The following is a 17,865-nucleotide window of genomic DNA, read 5'->3' as shown; positions in this document are numbered from 1 at the left end:
AAAGCAGACGCGGAAGCGTTTCAGAGAAGTTTGCGCCGGCGACAGCTGGTTATTTGGTTTGAGCACGGAGTTTACGGACCCCTACCCTGAGCCTTTTACTCTGGGCAGGTTGAGATGAGTCAAGGTTGGTATGAATTGGGTTTGCGCGAACCCCTTTTTCTGAGGGCGTGTGCTTTTTTCTGCTTGTTGCTGTGTTTGATACCTAACTTTTCTTTTTTCCACGTCTTTTGCCTTGCTACCGACAAGACTCACACTTGTAGAAACATAAATTCTAGAAGAATTTTATTTTCCAGTGATTTGTTGGTTCTTTCAGTGAGGATTCCTTCCCCGATTTTTTATAATGGCCCAATGTTTTGAAACGGTGACATGTCCCGGGTAGCGTGTTCCGCATGAAATTTACCGAGGAGGAAGGGGAGAAAAACATTGGGGCTCAAAGATGTTGTTGGCATGCTATTTTGGTGCCATGGTGTTTGGCCGCGTGGGGCTTGGGGGAGTGAGGCTGGGATGAACTACGTGAAGATGGGCAGGCTTTGAGGAATTATACAAAGTGTCTGGTTAACGTTTTGAGGCTGAGTGGAGGTCGTTCGGTTGATGATGTGACCTTGCGGCGTCATGGAAGCGAATTCAGGAGCTGCATAGATTGCCCAGCTTTTGGGGAGGGAGTCCAGCTTGAGGCTGCGAGGTTGTTGGCAACAGTGATTGTCTCTGGAAAACTTTTGTGGAGACAACGGGGTTGGCTACGGGTTTGTTTTGCGCATTAATGAATACCTATCGTTGAGATGAATTGGAGATGAATGGCAAGGGTTTTCTGAGTACAGAGGGTTGTTATTGTGTATGGTTTTCGAGGTCTCGATGAGGGAGACATCGTACGACTCGGGTACTGAACCCAACCGTCTGGGGTTAAGTTGAATTGAGGCATAGGCAATTGGTCCATGTAGGCCACCCTTTGCTGCCTAAATAAGACGTCCTGGAATGTTAAAGTTCCCACTGACAAAAGCTAAGAGGGGAGAAAGTCGACATTTAGATTTGTAGCGGGGGCAACGTGACTTGGCAAGCTGGTATGAGATCTTAGGCGTCCAGTAATGGCTGGGATGCCAACATGATGGCCACAAGAGCAGGTGTTATATTGCCAAACTGTAATTCACTTGATATTGTACTGAGAAAAGGGAAGCGATTCGACAGACAGTTTCATTACAGAGACATACGAGTTTAGCGAGAAAGCCTGCGTTGTTGTTGGCCATCAAGGTGAACCCGCCGTGCTTTCAACAGATTCTAAGTGGTTGTGGAAACGCCACGATGTGAACGATCCATGAACTTAAACCCGGCTGGTCTTAAAAGGGATGAACCTCATTACCTTACTAGAGTTGAAAAGTCTAACTCTTGTTTCCCTGGGTCGACAACCACTTTGCGAATACTTTACAGCATTTCAAAGTCAGGACGTATCAACTTCACTATATACAAATAGAACCACCCATGGCAGATACCCAACTCCCCGACATGGAACCCACATGCCTCATGAGCCTCCCTCCCGAGATGCTCAACGAGATCGCTGACCACCTGGAGCTGCACGATCGCTACCTCTTCTCCGAAACCTGCAGACGCGCTCGGCGGCTGTTCGGAATGGACAAGGCCGCCTGGAGCCGTATCTTTCACGCGCCAGACCGACGCGATAGACCTCGGATCGAGGTTTTCCTCGCCGGCGTCGCCTTCGGGCGGCCGCACCACTGGCTCTGCATAAGCTGCGGCCGGCTGCACCGCGTGGCCGGAGATCCGCCGCCGCGCCCGAGGACCCGGCGCTGCGACCGGTCCGTGCCGCTCTACCCGCGCCGGCCGGGGCTGGGGTTGAGGATTTCGCACGTCGAGAGCGCGCTGAAGATGGCGCGGATGCTACAGGCTGGAGCGACGGGCGCGGACGAGGTGCGGGCACGCCTGCGTAACCTGTTGACGGGCGTCGAGGAGAAGCCTGTAGTGGACAGTACAAAGGAGCTGCAGTACCGTAAGGTCGGGGTGGAGTCGACGCCCCAGATCGTGTCGGGGATGTTCATTCTGCACACCAGGATGGAATTCATAGGGCCTCGGGGTCGGGGGGCGGCGAAGTTGGCACACTTTAAGCCCTTCCGGCTCTGCGAGCACCTGTACAGTATTAGCAACGGCGGGAATGACTTGGCCACTGACCTCAAGAACGCGTTCGGGAGGAGGCGCACCGAGAAGACGGGCAGCTGCGGCCGCTGCGGGATCGATTATGCAATCATTGCGAACCACGGGGGCTTTGTGGTTCAGTCGTGGCAGAATCTGGGACGCTATGATTGTCCGGACGATGCGGTCCCCAAATCCTTTTTTGAATTTCCACTGTACGTAGCTGTGAACGACCGGATTCGGAACTCTCCGATGAAGGGCGTCGGGCTCCAGGCAGGCCAGCGGGGATATATTCACGTGTCTGGTGAGATACGGGAAGCGTATAAGAGAGGGTAGAGAGGAGGTTGTACAGGGATGAGTTCTATTGCAACCGGAAAACTCCCAGCATTGGAATGGAATATGCTCCGCAACAGAACTAACAATCATCCAGAAGCTGCAGGACCTGTGGGTGACTGTAGCTACCTGGGTTTCGCATCAAAATCTTATTGTTCAAATAAGGGAGTTGGCCAAAGGTCGCGCAGATGAATCGTATCTACAATTTTCTCAGCTGCTAGATAATGAGATACCTTGAGGTATGACATGATATGTGGCCTAGAAGAACTTCTTCAGGTTCTGAGTGCATTTGGGTGCGATGGGGATGGCCATACATTGTGAACCTACTTGCGTGAGGGAGCGATACCTCTGTAGGAACGACAAAGAAATCCTCATTAGTGGTAGCTCAGTAGACCTCGAAGCTATGGTGGCCTTTTTCAAGGTTCTGCAAATCTGCTGCTTTGGGTAAGTTAGGTGACGATGCCATCCTTGTTATTACCAACACGAAGTTTTTGGTTTGTGGTGCCTCAGACTACCATTCGTGTATTTGTTGGCTACATTTATACTTGATCTTTTAAAATGTCTGCTCCTATTCCGCCTGAAACAACGTTTTCACGTGTGCTGAATGAGCCTCTGCGAAGCGACGACTAAGACTGAAAACCAATACTTCGATATCAGGCTGGCTACAACCCAGAAGTTGAAATGCCTTAAAGGTACCATCCATTGCGCACGGCGCCCAGGCACCGCTTGAAGACGATGACGTGGAGAAGAAGGTATCGTCCAGGTCTGAAGTGAAAGAAATCAAGGTACCAAAATGAAAGTTTTGGCCGAGCATAAGCATGCATTGAAAGAACCATGGTAGATTTTCGTCTTCAAATACTGGGCTCAGGGCACAATAGAGAGATTCAATCATCTCATCCTCGGTCAGCAGGCCGGAAGGGTCTATCAGGCCAGATATTAAGCCCCCCAGTCGGCCGTTGCACAAAATGGCGCAGATATCGTCCCATATAACACGCAGATCCGTTTCTTGGGTGCGCAATTTGCCTAGTACCAGGTCAACTACCTGTAATAACACGGCCTGGGCATTATAACGAAGAAAGTCTGGTGATCCTGTTCTTGGGCATAGCTGATTCTGCTGAGGCTCCAAGAGTTCGATGGCTCCAATGATCTCCTGAACAGGCAACATGATCTCGCAGTATCTCATTGTGGTTGCAGAGGTTTGCTGGAAGGTCCGTCGAAGAAGAGCAACAAATTTGCTCAAATGCGTAAGGCAAACGGTTTGTTGTTCAACACTGGCGTAGATATTGGTCCAGCCGAGTGCCGACTCGTGGTTGAAACTTGAAAAGATCATCTTTCGCATCGCAGCTGCAAGTAAGCATGCGAAATTGCTTACAGGCAGCTCTCGCAGAATCATCCTATTTTCCAAAGGCGCTGGGGAATCCAACTCGCGCTGAATCAGCCTGGCCATGTTTGATGCCGGAATGTCGTCATTCTTAACGTAATGCTCAAGATCCTTCTCGATGAAACGGATGGGGTAGAGCTCAGTGCTCCCATCCATTCTTAACCGAGAGCCACGAACAATCAAGGCTCTGAATGAATACGTCCGACTCCAATCTGAGTACCGAGATGCTAATGACTCGACTGGGGTGTGGTTGGAGAAGTTCGGCCCGCAAGAGACGTGGTTTATGTCCATGCCGATGCTGAGAATGAAATCAAGGCCGGCCAAATCTGCTACTAGAACACAAAAATGAAGCAATTCGTTTCTTGCGCAGAATTCGATGAGGTTACTCTTGTCAGCCCCCCTATCAATCAGTCGTCGGGCCAGTGACCAGTTGCGCAAAATGACGACGCGATGCAATGTTGTAGCGTCGAGCACGCCAAGCTCGTGAGGAAAGTCATCGTCGATCAGAAGTCGATTGGCGATGTCAAAGCGATCTCGTGAGATTTCTTGTATAGCTAACGAGAACTCATTGCCTTGGAATATCGATCCCCAGCTGTCACTATTCTCGTTTTGACAGCGGTCCGGCCAGGACGCTATCGCTAATTTCAGGTTTCCTCGACCGCATGCCACGTTAAAGATACTTGTTAACAGGCCGCGAACTTTCCGGGCTTCTGTAAGAACGGCAGCAAGCGTTAGTGATGCTCTGTCCTTGCTTGATGCGCTGGCGGTGGTCATTTGGTGGCAAACAAAGTAAACTTGGTTTGGCTCCAAACATTGAAGATCGAGACCTGCTTCGACAAGCAACTGAAACGTGCGTAAAAGCACAAGCTGAGGGGTGTTCGACTTCATTATGTTTGAAAGAGCATAGGAGTTCTCCTGCGACGACGTTGCCATACCGGACTTGACCAATAGATAGAGTATCCGGGTATCTTGAGTCGACGTCGCGACTTTGACTAGAGAGGGACCCATATTCATGATCCTTTCCTTTTCAAGCTGAGTAGATTGAGGAGCCGGCATGGAGCCAAGTTCATGCCTACCAGAATGGTCTGAATGCCGTCTGAAAGGTCGATCTTCGAGGTTTTCCAGGCTATGAAGCATTGAGAGGACTGCTTCATGAACTCGAAGCCTTACGGCAATAGGAATTAAACGATGTATCATCCGAAGCCGCGTAATAGTGTCAGTGGGCGTGAGTGCCTGACATGTGATGCATTTCAGAACACGTCGGAAGAATATCAGCCGGGCCATTACTCGTCGGACGGACAGACCGTAATCCCTCTCTAAGCTCATGATGTAATCGAACAAGAACACGTGCGAATAGTTTAATGCCCAAGTGAGACCCATAAGAAAAGGATGGTTGGTGTCGGCTTCAAATTTGTCCAACGGTCCCGCCAGGTGAGGAGTGATCTTTAATTCACGAATGTCGAAGAAGTTCCGGTCTGCGGCCAGGCGTTCCCATAACCTTTGAAGCTCCGGACAGGCAATGTGTCTGGAATGCAGCAGCCAGAATCTCTGCGCGTAGAGAAGAAAAGGGTGCTCAGTATCCCGCATTTTGGTCGCATGTCGTTGGCTACAGGTCTCCAGATATGGTCCGATGTCGCGACTCTTTCCAGATTTAATTCTGAGAAGACCTTTGGCAACGCGTGAGCCACCAGCTGCTTTTTCCGCCACGTAGTTTGGTAGACTGCCGACATCAAATCTAGGAACTAGTCGCCTAGACATTCTTTTGTCGAAAATTCCGTAGCTCATATAGGTCAGAATAGTCCCACCGAGCTCTTGATCAGCCTCCGTTTCGGAGAAGGTATGGTCAAAGGTTGTACTCAAACTGCCCAACAGGAAGCTTTTGGCGCTGTGATGAACGAATCTGACGGTGCATTCTTCTTCATCGATCATGACCAGGCTGCCGCAGAATTTCAAAATCCGACGGATGTTGTTGATCAGCTTGCTGGGATCCCACAATATGTCTCCATTCGTAACACTGGTCATTTCTCGGATTTGGTCCAGTGTGAGTGGCTCATACGCAGCAGTCATAGCTTTGAAAATCCGCATGTGGTAGTTTCTGGTATCACTCTTCGTAGTTGTCTTCAGGATTCGGGCATAGGTCTCCCCTAGGTCTTTCGGTAAAGACTGCAGAACTTGTCGAATTGCATAAGTTGATACCTCAAGACAAAGTGCATCCAACTGAAGTGACACCCATAAAAACCTGTGGGCTTGGTTAGTCTATCATCATACTGGTTCATAGCTGACGTAGCAGTGTTCAGATACCCAAGAACGTAAGTGGAAATTGTATAGCGCGTCAGGATACACGCATGAACACCGAAAGCATCGTTGAACAAAAAGGAGGTATGTGAACTTACATTCCGTTAGCCCCCTCAAGTAATGCGGCGAAAATCTCGCTGACAATCTGATCGTCCTCTACATCCAGTTCACCCCTCTCAATTCTATTCTGGAGTTCCGATTCAATGTATACTCGTATGTCCGGGTTGTCGGTGGGCATATAAATGTGCCAATCCGTCTTGATGTAATTCGAAAAGATGTCATCTGCTGAAAGTCTTGCTGAAAATGCAATGTACCAGTTTGGTGAACTGCGTAGTCTAGACAACTGTAGTAGGAGACTATGGCGTTCTTCAGGGCTGCATTCATCGAGTCCGTCCAGTATTAGATATCTTTTCCCGGCGCAGACAGAAGTCTCAAGAACATTCCCAAGTGCAGTAATGTCTAGGAGAGGTACTTCTTTCTCAAAGACATCGTTTCCTAAGGAGAAGAAAGACAGATACTGTCGGGTAAAGCTTCCAAGAATCGTCCGGCACTTCAGACTTTCTGGCAGATCGTGACGACAGAAGAAGTAAACGACGAGGGAATCGCCTTGGAGATGTATATCATCTACAATGTTAGAGAGAGTAACGGATTTCCCCGCGCCAATCTTTCCACTCAGAAGCATTGTAGATGAGGAGCTGTCCTTCAACCATGCTTGGTACTCCGACCATGTCGATAATAAAGATGATGACCCTCTTTTGCGGGTTTGCTTCCAGGGGGTTTGGTAGTCGTATGTAGAACAAGCTTCCAGCCATTGTACTTTCTTCAGGAGAGCTTCTCGGTGGTTTGAACTGTCAGACAATCGATTGACTATTGCCCGCGTCTGTGAGTTGGTTTCCGCGTCTTCTGCGATTTGTTGGTTGAGTAAAACATTGACCTCCTCTTTGACCGACGTTGCCCACAACTGAAGGTCGTTTTGGAAACCCCGCAAGTCCGAATTATCTAATGAGGCGGCCATTTGACCTAAAACGGACTTTCTGGTGAAGTGGTGAATGCGCTGACAGACTCTGATTACGATAATGTAGTATTCGAAAAGGTAATTCTGGAGGGCCTTCGACTTTGGGTAAATCAGGGCCATGGCCTGATACCGAGGCGCCTGACGACCGGCCTCCATAAACAGCATTGACAGCTTTTCGAGATATGATAAGTAGCCTATGGATAGCTTTCATATAGTGAGTTTTGGTTGAGACACTCTTCGAGATTACGCGACGTACATGAAGAACCATTCTGACTGCTGCCCAGATCCCGCAAGCAACTACGCTCTGGGAACCACCGACTACAATGTCGCCCAGAGCCGCATATTGCTGTACGGATTGAAGCATATTGGTTAATCGTGGCCCAAAAGATCTTGATGTCTTATGCCTCATCCGCGCCTGAGTATCAACCTCAGCGGTGAGCTGCATAACATCTTTGAGTGTCGGAGGTGTTGTGAATGCCGCCAACCTCGCGTTTCGAAATGACGGTTTCTGCTCGGGGGTGAGGCTGGCTTCAAACTCAGAAATTGCCTGAGCTAAGCGAACTTCTGCTTTCAACGTGAAAGCACCTCGTAGACTCAGCGCCATTTCTAGAGACGATTCATTCCAAGTGACAACAGTATGGTGGCCAGGTGAAGCAAAGGGGAAGTTGGGTCTCGGGAGGCAACCAATGCTCCGCAGACAAAGTTCATTCCTAATAAGTGAGCTACACTGAGACTAAATCACGGACGGATCAATGTTTTTCAAGATGAATCCGTTGGTTGAGTCTCAAATCCGTCGTACCGGCAGTTTTGCTTGCGTCGCGTATGTTAGGTGCTTATTGGTTTGTGAAACAGATGCCAGCGGAACCGAAGTAAGCAGGTTCATCCCACAATGAGAGAGATCTCAGCCGCAGAATATGGTCCGTATCACAACGAAGCAACTCGACAGATTGTGCCATCTAGTATTCGTGGCCTATGAACAGTGACCAATCCAGAACTCATCAAACCAAATTCACCCTCGTTATTTGGCGACTACGTGAGGCAAACATAAGCAGTCTTCGCGCTGGAGCTATGGCGTGAACACATTGTGCTCTTCCTGGTGATACGCTGTGTGAATGCACGACATAGGAAGGTTCGTCATCCATGTGTCACTCATCATCAACATACGCGTTGCCAAAAATGGCAGCTTTCGTTTCGCGATGCTTGTGATTGTTTTCACTAACCACAACTTTGCTATCTTTTGCTAATGAAACTGTCTTTGTTCTAGGAATCTAGCAACTATATGCACACTCTAGCAACAATGCGAATCAAAGCATGGCAATAGAAGACTTCGAGTACCGTCCGTTCGGGTGGCTTTGGCGAGTTTGTTTACATGTACAAACACTCGTTCTACCAACGAGGTACGTTGGTACTCTACGTGTAGCCTTCCTCGATGCGGCATTCTTCTTGAAGGTGACACTCTCGCGCGAACATAACAGCGAGAACTTTACGGTCAAGAGGGCCACTAAACAATTTGTCATCATACCATCTTCCATGAACAGTTCAGCATCGATTCAAGGAAACGAAAGGTAGTAGCACCGCATTCGCTCGTTCATTCTATTGATACCGAGCGTTAAATCCCCATGAACCATATCAGCCTCTTCCATTGCGACGGTCAAATCATAACAGGGTCCGTCTTCGGAGTCCCAATTCTTTTCAATGTCTCCCCGTCCGACTCCTGCCACGGGTACTTATGTGCAAGAGCACGAATCATCTTCTCGTGGTGAGGGGACCGTGCCTCAATGTACGTCTCGTACGGCGCCAAGTGACTGATTGCACCGGGAAGACTCTTCATATGTGGCTCAACGACTCGGCCATCAATGGACTTCTTTCGAATATTGAACACAGCCAGAGACTGCACAAAGTCGAGGAACAGTGTGTTCTCGGCGAAGGTCTTGCCTGCGCAAATTCGTCGACCAAAGCCAAAGACGAATTTACGAGGGTCGGTTTCAGGCTCGTGCCCAGGACTTTCCAAATACCTATCGGGTCGGAACTCATTCGGCTCTGGGTAGATACTGGGGTCGTGGGTAAACCACCTGCAATCGCGAGAACAACGTTAGTCTATGATCAAGCCTGCCATTCTAGGACCAACTCACCAAACATTGGGCATGATCATTGTGTCTTTTGGAATGCGGTATCCAGCATAGATAGTATCCTCGTCGGCAGTGTGGGGGAGGGCCGTGGGAACTACCGAATGCCATCGCAGGGTCTCCTTCATGATAGCTTCAACATACGGCAGAGAGTCTCGGTCATCCAGGGTGGGCAGGCGCTCAGTGCCCACGACCCGATCAATCTCCGCCTGGGCCTTGGCTTGAACTTCGGGGAACATCGTCATAGCCAAGAAGAAGCATGCTACAGTTGACACAGTCTTCAATGAATTAGCCAGCTGTTACATCCCAGAAAGAGGAAGACAATGTCTTACCGTATCGGCACCTCCACTGTAAAGAGAAGATGAACCCCATTTGATCTCGCGCGCGTCCTCAGCAGTGTTCTTGCTGTTCTTGAGCAGATTCGCCACAAATGAGTTGTTTTCCCTTCCTTCAGATAACTGACGCTGCACGAATGCGAAGGGCGTCTCGATTGCAAGGTTTAGCTCATATGCCCACTTCCGAGCCAGTTTCTTCCAGCCTGTTCCGGGAACCCAATCTGGAACATAGCGGACTTAAAGACGTCAGAATCTCCTTAAAATGCATTATATACAAAGACATTGAATATTGCTGAGATTGTGGATTGATAACTCACGGCTTGGGATAATGTCGACCAGAAAGGCGCCTGGAACACCCGAGCTGGATAAATCCTCGGTACATTGTTGGATCATGTCAATGAGCGGATCTCTCTTCTCTTGCTCGGCGCTGTAGCCATAGACAACCTTCAGGATAATAGAGCCGGCTTGTCTGTCGTTAGAAATATCAGTAAGCTGCGTCTAGTGGGTTTTGTCGGCGGATTGGTCAACACACCTCTTGATGTGGTCTCTCAGACTTTCGGGGTTGTCAAGAACGTGCTGAAGGAAATAGGCAACTTCAGCTTCCTGCAAGCTGTGATACTGTGAAGCAAGTGCCTTTGTACCCATGATACGTGCAAAGTTCTTGCGATGCGCACGCAATGTGTTGTTGTACTTCAATGCCGCCGTCGTTTTGCTCCAGCCAATGCTGATGACATGTCAGTCAACAACCCATGCTTGGAAACGAGTTTGAAGGAACGCACATGTCGCCGGCGAAATTGAATACCGCCCTTGACGAGTATGTTGCCCGCTTGTCCAACATGTCTATCGCCATCTGAGCATCATTGACGAAAATGAGGGTATTGCCCATGATAGTAATCGAACTGATAGGACCTGTCCATAGCCATCTCATCTTAGCAAGAGTCCGTTCAGCTACTGCGCGCAAACTTTGCATATGCGCAGCAATCGGAAGTACGCAAGCTTACCATACTCGGCAAGCTTCGCCCAATGTTCCGCCTCCAGAACGCCAGGTTCAGGCAAGTCACGTAAGTTCCCTACCAACGGAAGTCCCTTGGGCCCAGGGGGAAGGGGAGCAAGATTTGCATTTCGTCTCCATTGAACCAGCCTGTCTGCCACATAAATGACGCAGAGTATGGCTAGGAAGCCAACAAAAAGCATTGGGTCTTGCATATTTGTTCCTGTTGATTCGAGGTAGCTATTCAACACCCAAGATATACAGCCAAAAATGACAGCAGCACCCATTTATGTACATTTTCTTCTTGTTCACGCTAAGTGACCCCTCACCATCACTGGGCGAAGGTGACACCTATCCAATCACGAAAGAACCTTTTCCTGCATGACGATCTCGAATGAAGTGGGCATTCGCACAAGTACCACGACTTTCTTGCGATTTGGGGAAGGTACGCCCGCAAGTCCCCTGTTGCGACATGGCTGTTGGTCCAACGACCACGAGTTCATGCATGGCCGAGGACCACAAAATTGTGAGAAAGAGGAGAAGGGGCCGTTTTGCAGCGGACCGCACAAATCAGGGTGGCCGGATACCCGCTTACCCACGCATGCCTCGTAATTATGCTTCTTTGCCGCAACTGATCGGCATCCACGAGCCGTCCCGTTGCTGCGAGTGAGTTTTCACCGACGGAAGCATCGTCGAACCATCGATGGGATCAATTAAAGTCCTCAAATATTATTGAATCACATCTAAGAGCCAAGCATGCAGTTAAGTCAAGATAATTGTGGCAAGGTGTGCGGCTTGATCAGTGACACAAGTGGTAGTGTCTACCTTTGGGCAAAGTACGGGATGATGTCGTCGAAAACCCAACGCTTAGGAAGCCCGATACGCTCTGAGATGATAGTAAGTGAGTTTAAAGATAGGTTGGATTAAAGTTTCCAAGGTTTTGTAGAGGAGCATTATGTTTATGTATTAATTAGGTTACGTCTTGTTCTCGAAACTTCTAGGCGCGGCACATCCTGCCGTCAGAACCAACAGTCCATGCCTCACTGCCCACGCCCTTCAGGACGTAAAACAGCGACTCAGGATCATACTTCTTCTTGATGGAGAGAAGTTTGCTGTAGTTCTCGCCAAAGAAGGCGTCTTGCCAGTCCGGTTGTCTGAAGTCTGCCTCGTTCATGTACGACGCGCTTCCAGGAGTCACCGAGGTAATCAGCGGCATAAACTCCTCCGTCATGCGTCTTTGTGAAGCCTCCATGTCAACCCAAGGCGCAGCGTTGTCCCAGTTGGTGATGAGCTGCAGCTGCATGACGGCTTTGCGCCACGCGGGGTGCACAGCGTTGCTAGCGGCACCCGCTGGCTTGTCGTAGTGGCCGACGCTACCTGCGAGAAGAACGCCGTTGGCCGTGAGGTTGTTGACGACCTTTTGATACTCGACGTTGTTGGTCTCAAGCACGGTACGCGGGATGAGTCGGCCGCCAAACTGGTACCTCGTCACCTCGAGGTTGCCCTGAGGGAGAGGACCCATGTACCGGTCGTAGTGATCACGGTAGGACAGCTCGCTGTAGGCCACCGTCAAAGTGACACCGATTTCCTCCATGGCTTTGGTAAACGGCGCCAGAACGACATCGCGAACGTAGGCAGCAGTGGAGTTCCAAACGGTCAGTGGTCGCAGGACGAGGAACTGAGAGTTGTGAAGGAACACAACAAAAGCGCCGTTGTCCGTCATGTTGGGCAGCAGCTCGTGGAACTTGGAGACAGCGGCGTTGAACTTCTCCGGAGTGGTTGTAGCAGCAAGAAGCTGGAAAGCGGCGCCTCCAACAGTCTCTGCCTGGTAAGCGCGGACGGTGAGGCCAGTCACAATACCAAAGGTGCCGCCGCCGCCTCCACTGAGAGCCCAGTACAGATCGGCGTTTTGGGTCGCGGATGCAACGACAGTCTTGCCGTCTGCCGTGACAACCTGGAAAGCAAGAGTCTGGTCCGCACCCAAGCCAAATTGGGTGCTCAACGCAGAGTGTCCGCCGCCTTGAATGAAGCCACCAGCAAGACCGACTGTGGCGCACTCACCGGACACGACAGTGAGGCCCTTGGCGTGGGCAGCCTCGAGCATCTCGTATCCGAGAACACCGGCTCCGACGTTTACAGCGGGACCCGAGTAGTACTTGTCGGACCAGGTGGTGAAGTCAATGGTCTTGAGGTGGTTCGTCCAGATAGCCAGGGCTCCGGCACCAGTAGAGCGGCCGAGGAAGCTTTGGAGACAATCAGCGACTGTTGCAAGGTCACAGCATACGGATTGCAAGAATGTTGCTTACTCATGTCCAGTGTTACGAACAACGACGCGAAGGTTGTTCGCCTTGGCAAACTTGAGAGCATAGCTTACATCCGCCGTGCACTTGACATCAACGGCGTAGCTGACATAGTTGCCCAGAGTGCAAGGAATGGACCTGTCTGTGAAGGGATCACAGGACTGGTTGGCGAAGTAAGATTGCATCACGGATGACGAAGAAGGAATACTGTTGATGAATCAGCATATTGTCTGACAGTGATCGCGGTTTCTCGGACACTCACTGCGTCAAGGGGTTCGTCCACCCTGCCTGAAGAGCGGCACAGGCGTCAGCATCATAGGTAGGGTCGTGGCACGGCGATCCAATTGGCTCGGTAGCAACAAGACGTCCACCGACGGTGTCGTTCAACCTGTTCCAAGACGAAACCGAAGGCCAGCATGCATCCCCGGGCAGGCAGTGACATTGTTGCTTGGGGGCCACGGCTGCAGCAGTAAGGGTAGCCAAGGTGGTGGCTACGGCCAGGTAAGAGAGCCTCATGTTGATGACTTGAGTTGGGCAAGTAGTCAACGGAGGTAAGGAAAGGTGAGTGAGAGAGGGGTGGGTGGCTAAGAGGTGAGCTGCACGACAGATGTGATTATCTTCCCAAGCTCATATATCCCTCGCACTGCTGGTCCCTATTTCATCTCGATATCCACCCTCCCTGCAACGACGAGTGCGCAACCTCGGCCTGGGGCGGAGCGAGACCCCATCTGGTCTGCTACATTGTTGGCGGCGACGTTGGAGAGTCTCTCATGCGCCATATTCACCTGTTGGTTCTGAAATTCGAACATCGATAGCCTGCGGCCGGATGCCCGAAACTGGATCGGCCGAGTACGCGGTCGCGGGCATCCTTGCAAGCACACGCATACTTATCGACGACCCCATTACAGAACTTCCTATTGTAGATAGTGACACCCGATGGACCCATAGATTCCATGCATGAGCCCCTGATTCGGCCTTACCCGGGGAATACGGATGAGACACCGGGTGGCCCGGACGGCGGCGATGGGTGTCAAGAATGATTGCTCCCGCGGGGGCGGGAAGGGATAATCTTCTCCAGTCTTCAGCCCAGCGCGCACAGATCTAGAGTTAATTAAAAAGAGGCTAAAATGACAACGATGGGATGAACCAGATCGACCCTCGATTGCTGAATGAATCCTGCCGTCCGCGCCGCTCGTAGAATTGCTTCTGTGCCGCCCACGGGATTGAAGATTTTGAGCGCATTGCTGTTCTTCAGTGGCGTCGAACCCGAGATCTGGTAGGGTATTAATTTCCGGGCAGCAGGATTCTGAGCTGCTGTGCCGCTGGTGGCTTCGATTTGTTAATGCATTTTCTGCTGCAGGGGCTCTTGGCCAGAACGCGAGGACGGGACTCGCTTCCGTTTGAGGGAGCCAAGAAGCGGCATGGGGGCGGAGTCTCTCACAACCAACGGTTCATTCGGCCCTCATCTGGCTGGAACTTGTGCTAGGCTGAATGAAGTGATGCAGATGCCTCCGGGAATGGCCTTGCAAACTGGCAATGTGATGCCAATCCTTCGACCACATGTGCAGCGTATCATCAGCCGAAGCGAGGGAGACTAGTGTTCATCCCTAGAATTCCTGACCAAATCGCCAACAATTCTGGGACATGGCGGCCGCACATTTTTGAACCCTGCTTTGCCACATGGACTCCAGGGGACTTTCTTCGTGAAGGGAATTGCTTTCATTTATTCTTAAGCAAAGATCATCCGAGTCATTGCCAGCAGCAGTCCTGCTGCCGGCCAAGAAACATGGCATCCTTTCATCGACTCGTGTTGGTGTTGGTCCTGGCCGTCTTGTCCATCGCGACGGCACAGCAGACATCCGCAAATAAACCCAGCTATCCGGTTTGCGCCGTACGTCCTCCCTTGTCCGCTCGTCAAACGCTGACTCGGACTTCACCATCATCAGCCTCAAGATTGGCATTGGCTGACCTGCTGTGAATACAGACAAAATGCATAGCTCAGGCCTTCCAAGGCGGCCTATGTGCTCCTACAAACCAGACTTGCATATGTACAAACGCAGCGTTTCAGTATAACGTCACGCTGTGTGTTACGGGAACTTGCACGATTCCCGAGGCTCTCGGTATGTTTTCCCCAGCTTCTTGCCTTCTGACTGATATCTAACGCTGCCGATAATTCAGCTACCAAAAATGCGAGCCTCACGAATTGCGGCGCTCCGGTGCGCGACCGATCCCAGGAATACGTGATACTCTCGAATGTCATGGCCATTCTGGGTGCGGTCTTCGTCTTGGCTCGGTTCTCATACAAGATCTTCTTCGCAGGCCTCGACATTGGCTGGGACGACTGGTTCGTCTTGGCCACGTTGATTGCTGCCATGCCGAGCGCTATCATCACCGTCTACGGAACAACGAAGAATGGCCTCGGCCGAGATATCTACACGTTGACGCCGCAGATGATCACCAATGTCTTGTTCTACTTCTACATCATGGCTTGGTTGTACTTTTTGCAGGTGACGCTCGTCAAGTTGGCCATCATTTTCTTCTACATGCGAATCTTCCCTGCCAGAGAAGTGCAGCGGATGCTTTGGGGAACAACGATATTCATCATCGTGTGGGGCTTGGCGTTCGTTATCACCGCCGTCTTCCAGTGCAAGCCTATCCACTACTTCTGGACCAAGTGGGACGGGCTACACGAAGGCAGTTGTGCGAACGCCAATGCTATCAGCTGGTCCAATGCCGCTATCAGCATTGCCTTGGATTTGTGGATGCTGGCAATCCCGTTATGGCAACTGCGGGCTCTAAGGCTGCACTGGAAGAAGAAGATCGGCGTCGCGATGATGTTCATCGTGGGGACCTTGTAAGCACCCTTGCAAAGACCCTGATTGACTCGTGGCTTACCTTACAACAGTGTGACCGTCGTGAGCATCATCCGCTTACAATCTCTCGTCGATTTTGCCAAAGGCTCTAACCCAACGATGGACTTCATGGAGGTCAGCATCTGGAGCACCATCGAGATCATCGTCGGAATCATGTGCGCCTGTCTACCATCTATCCGCATGATTCTGGTCAAGTTGTTCCCGTCTATTTCCGGATCGACAATCAGGAGCAAGGGTCGTCAGTACTATCAACAGTACGGGAGCGATAATAGGTCCAAGGCCGCTCGCAGCCAGCCCCGAACAGTCGGCGTGGTTACTGTCGATAGAACGAGCCCGGATGTCGATTCTCAGGACCGCCATATCAAGTTTCAGAAGACATTCACAGTCTCATACAGCGATAGCGATGAAGCTAGCCTTGTGCAGATGACGGACCTGCAGAGGCCAAGACAAGCACATCATTAGCGGAGGTGGATTATTCGAGCTTCTTAGTTATTAAATAAAAATCATTTTTGATCACAATTTGGCAGTTGCAAACCCCACCGCTTTCTTTAGCAGCAAGTCCGAGCCGACCAATAATGATAGCAGGGGTTTCGATATTCTTCGTTGATCCTCGTGTTCAACCCGTGCCATACAGGGGGGCGTTCTTCAGGCCGGCGTGGTCAATGCAAGGCAATCAGGCTGCATGCTGACTGCATGGAAGTCGTATTATCAACCGTCTTCTAGCGCATCCATGAGTAGAGACAGATTCTTGTTGGCTAATTGATGGGCCGTCTGTACGCGGTCCCTTGGCCAGCATGCGGTGGCAATACAAAGTACAGGTGATCAACCTGTGAGCAGTGGAGTGTCAAACCGCGTGATAAATACCAAGCATTCTATTCTCCTTCGCTCTCGCATCATCATGGGCATTATCAGAGTGCATTCAATCTACCAACGAGATGTTGGAATCCATCTTTGGGCCCTCGGTCCCAGCAGCGGTCTCGACTGACTCTGTCACTCCGCTTCACTATTTTGACGACACACCAATATGGCGATCCTTCATTCTCTACTCCCTCTTGGTGTTTGACGAAGTCCTGGACGCTGACACCCTTCGATCAAGCCTCGAGCGTCTTACTTGTCGGGAAGGATGGCGAAAACTCTCAGCCCGTTTGCGAAAGAATTCAACGGGTGCTCTGGAATATCACTTCCCCCAAATCAATGATTTTGAACGTGGCACAAGATCTGCCCTGTCATTTTCAAGAATCGACAACACCCACATGTCGATTAGAGAGCACCCTGTGGCCTCGAAATTGCCACATCTACAACCGAAGGATGACAAGCGCCCAACCGTGATGGGAGACACGGATAGTTACCTCTCACTTATGCGACGCCCAGACAATCCGCCCTTGAGTCTCAACGAGTATCTGACTAGTGATGCGCCTCAGCTGGGACTGCACATTATTTCGTTCTCGGATGCAACGCTGGTAACGCTGTACTGGCCTCATACGCTGTTTGACGCGTTTGGAAAGAAGGCTCTTCTCGACGCCTGGGTGTTGATGCTACAAGGCAGAGATGACGAAATCCCATCCCCGTATGGAGGTGACGCGCCAGGGGTTAACTTTGATCCTCTTGCCAAGTTTGGCTGCCACTCGACAGAACCGTACAAACTCCGGTCGCAGTTAATGTCGAGCCTGAGTCTCGGTGCTTGGGCGATTGGTCATCTCTTCGAATTCGTGGGTAAACAAGAGACTCGCGTTGTTCGCGTGCCGAAACTGTTCCTGGATAAGCTTGTCAACGACTCGATGTCCGAGCTGCAAGATGGACCTAATCCATCTAATGCCACATCATTCCTGAGCGAGGGTGATGTGCTGTGCGCATGGTGGACCAAGATCGCGACTGCTCATCTACCCGAAAATGCATCCACTCGGAGGCGCACTCTCGTCCTGAACAACGCCTATTCTCTTCGCAAGGCCCTTAGTGGCGAGACCGGACCGCTCCCCCTGAAATCTACAGACTCCAACAAGATGGATGCACTTTACCTCTCAAACGCAGTTGGGTTCATCAATGTGGTTAGCACTATGGCTGATGTTTTCGACAAGCCAGT

The 17,865-nt window shown here is 50.8% G+C and overlaps 4 protein-coding genes across 4 annotated transcripts; 2 read left to right on the top strand and 2 right to left on the bottom strand.

The window, feature by feature from the left end:
* Positions 1–1,473: 1,473 nt before the first annotated feature.
* On the top strand, positions 1,474–2,472 carry CGCS363_v010019 (uncharacterized protein; the record flags this gene model as incomplete). Its single annotated transcript, XM_036641868.1, has 1 exon — positions 1,474–2,472. The coding sequence occupies one exon, from the start codon at positions 1,474–1,476 to the stop codon at positions 2,470–2,472; it is 999 nt and encodes a 332-aa protein (XP_036493337.1).
* Positions 2,473–8,811: 6,339 nt separating this feature from the next.
* Positions 8,812–10,507, bottom strand: CGCS363_v010018 (Multifunctional cytochrome P450 monooxygenase; the record flags this gene model as incomplete). Its single annotated transcript, XM_036641867.1, has 6 exons — positions 8,812–9,232; positions 9,293–9,564; positions 9,619–9,857; positions 9,939–10,090; positions 10,154–10,345; positions 10,401–10,507. 6 exons carry the CDS (start codon positions 10,505–10,507, stop codon positions 8,812–8,814), a joined length of 1,383 nt encoding a protein of 460 aa, XP_036493336.1.
* Positions 10,508–11,609: 1,102 nt separating this feature from the next.
* CGCS363_v010017 (FAD-linked oxidoreductase ZEB1) lies at positions 11,610–13,428 on the bottom strand (the record flags this gene model as incomplete). The annotated part of the gene is made up of 3 exons (XM_036641866.1): positions 11,610–12,855; positions 12,919–13,119; positions 13,175–13,428. 3 exons carry the CDS (start codon positions 13,426–13,428, stop codon positions 11,610–11,612), a joined length of 1,701 nt encoding a protein of 566 aa, XP_036493332.1.
* A 1,270-nt stretch (positions 13,429–14,698) lies between these two features.
* On the top strand, positions 14,699–16,247 carry CGCS363_v010016 (Satratoxin biosynthesis SC1 cluster protein 4; the record flags this gene model as incomplete). Its single annotated transcript, XM_036641865.1, has 4 exons — positions 14,699–14,803; positions 14,897–15,032; positions 15,091–15,766; positions 15,818–16,247. The coding sequence occupies 4 exons, from the start codon at positions 14,699–14,701 to the stop codon at positions 16,245–16,247; spliced, it is 1,347 nt and encodes a 448-aa protein (XP_036493331.1).
* Positions 16,248–17,865: the final 1,618 nt, after the last annotated feature.

The sequence above is a fragment of the Colletotrichum siamense genome (assembly GCF_013390195.1).
Source record: "Colletotrichum siamense strain Cg363 chromosome Unknown KSG_Cg363_contig06, whole genome shotgun sequence".
Lineage (NCBI taxonomy): Eukaryota > Fungi > Ascomycota > Sordariomycetes > Glomerellales > Glomerellaceae > Colletotrichum > Colletotrichum siamense.
Note: the sequence above shows the minus strand (reverse complement) of the source record. Positions and strands in the feature narration are given on the sequence as shown.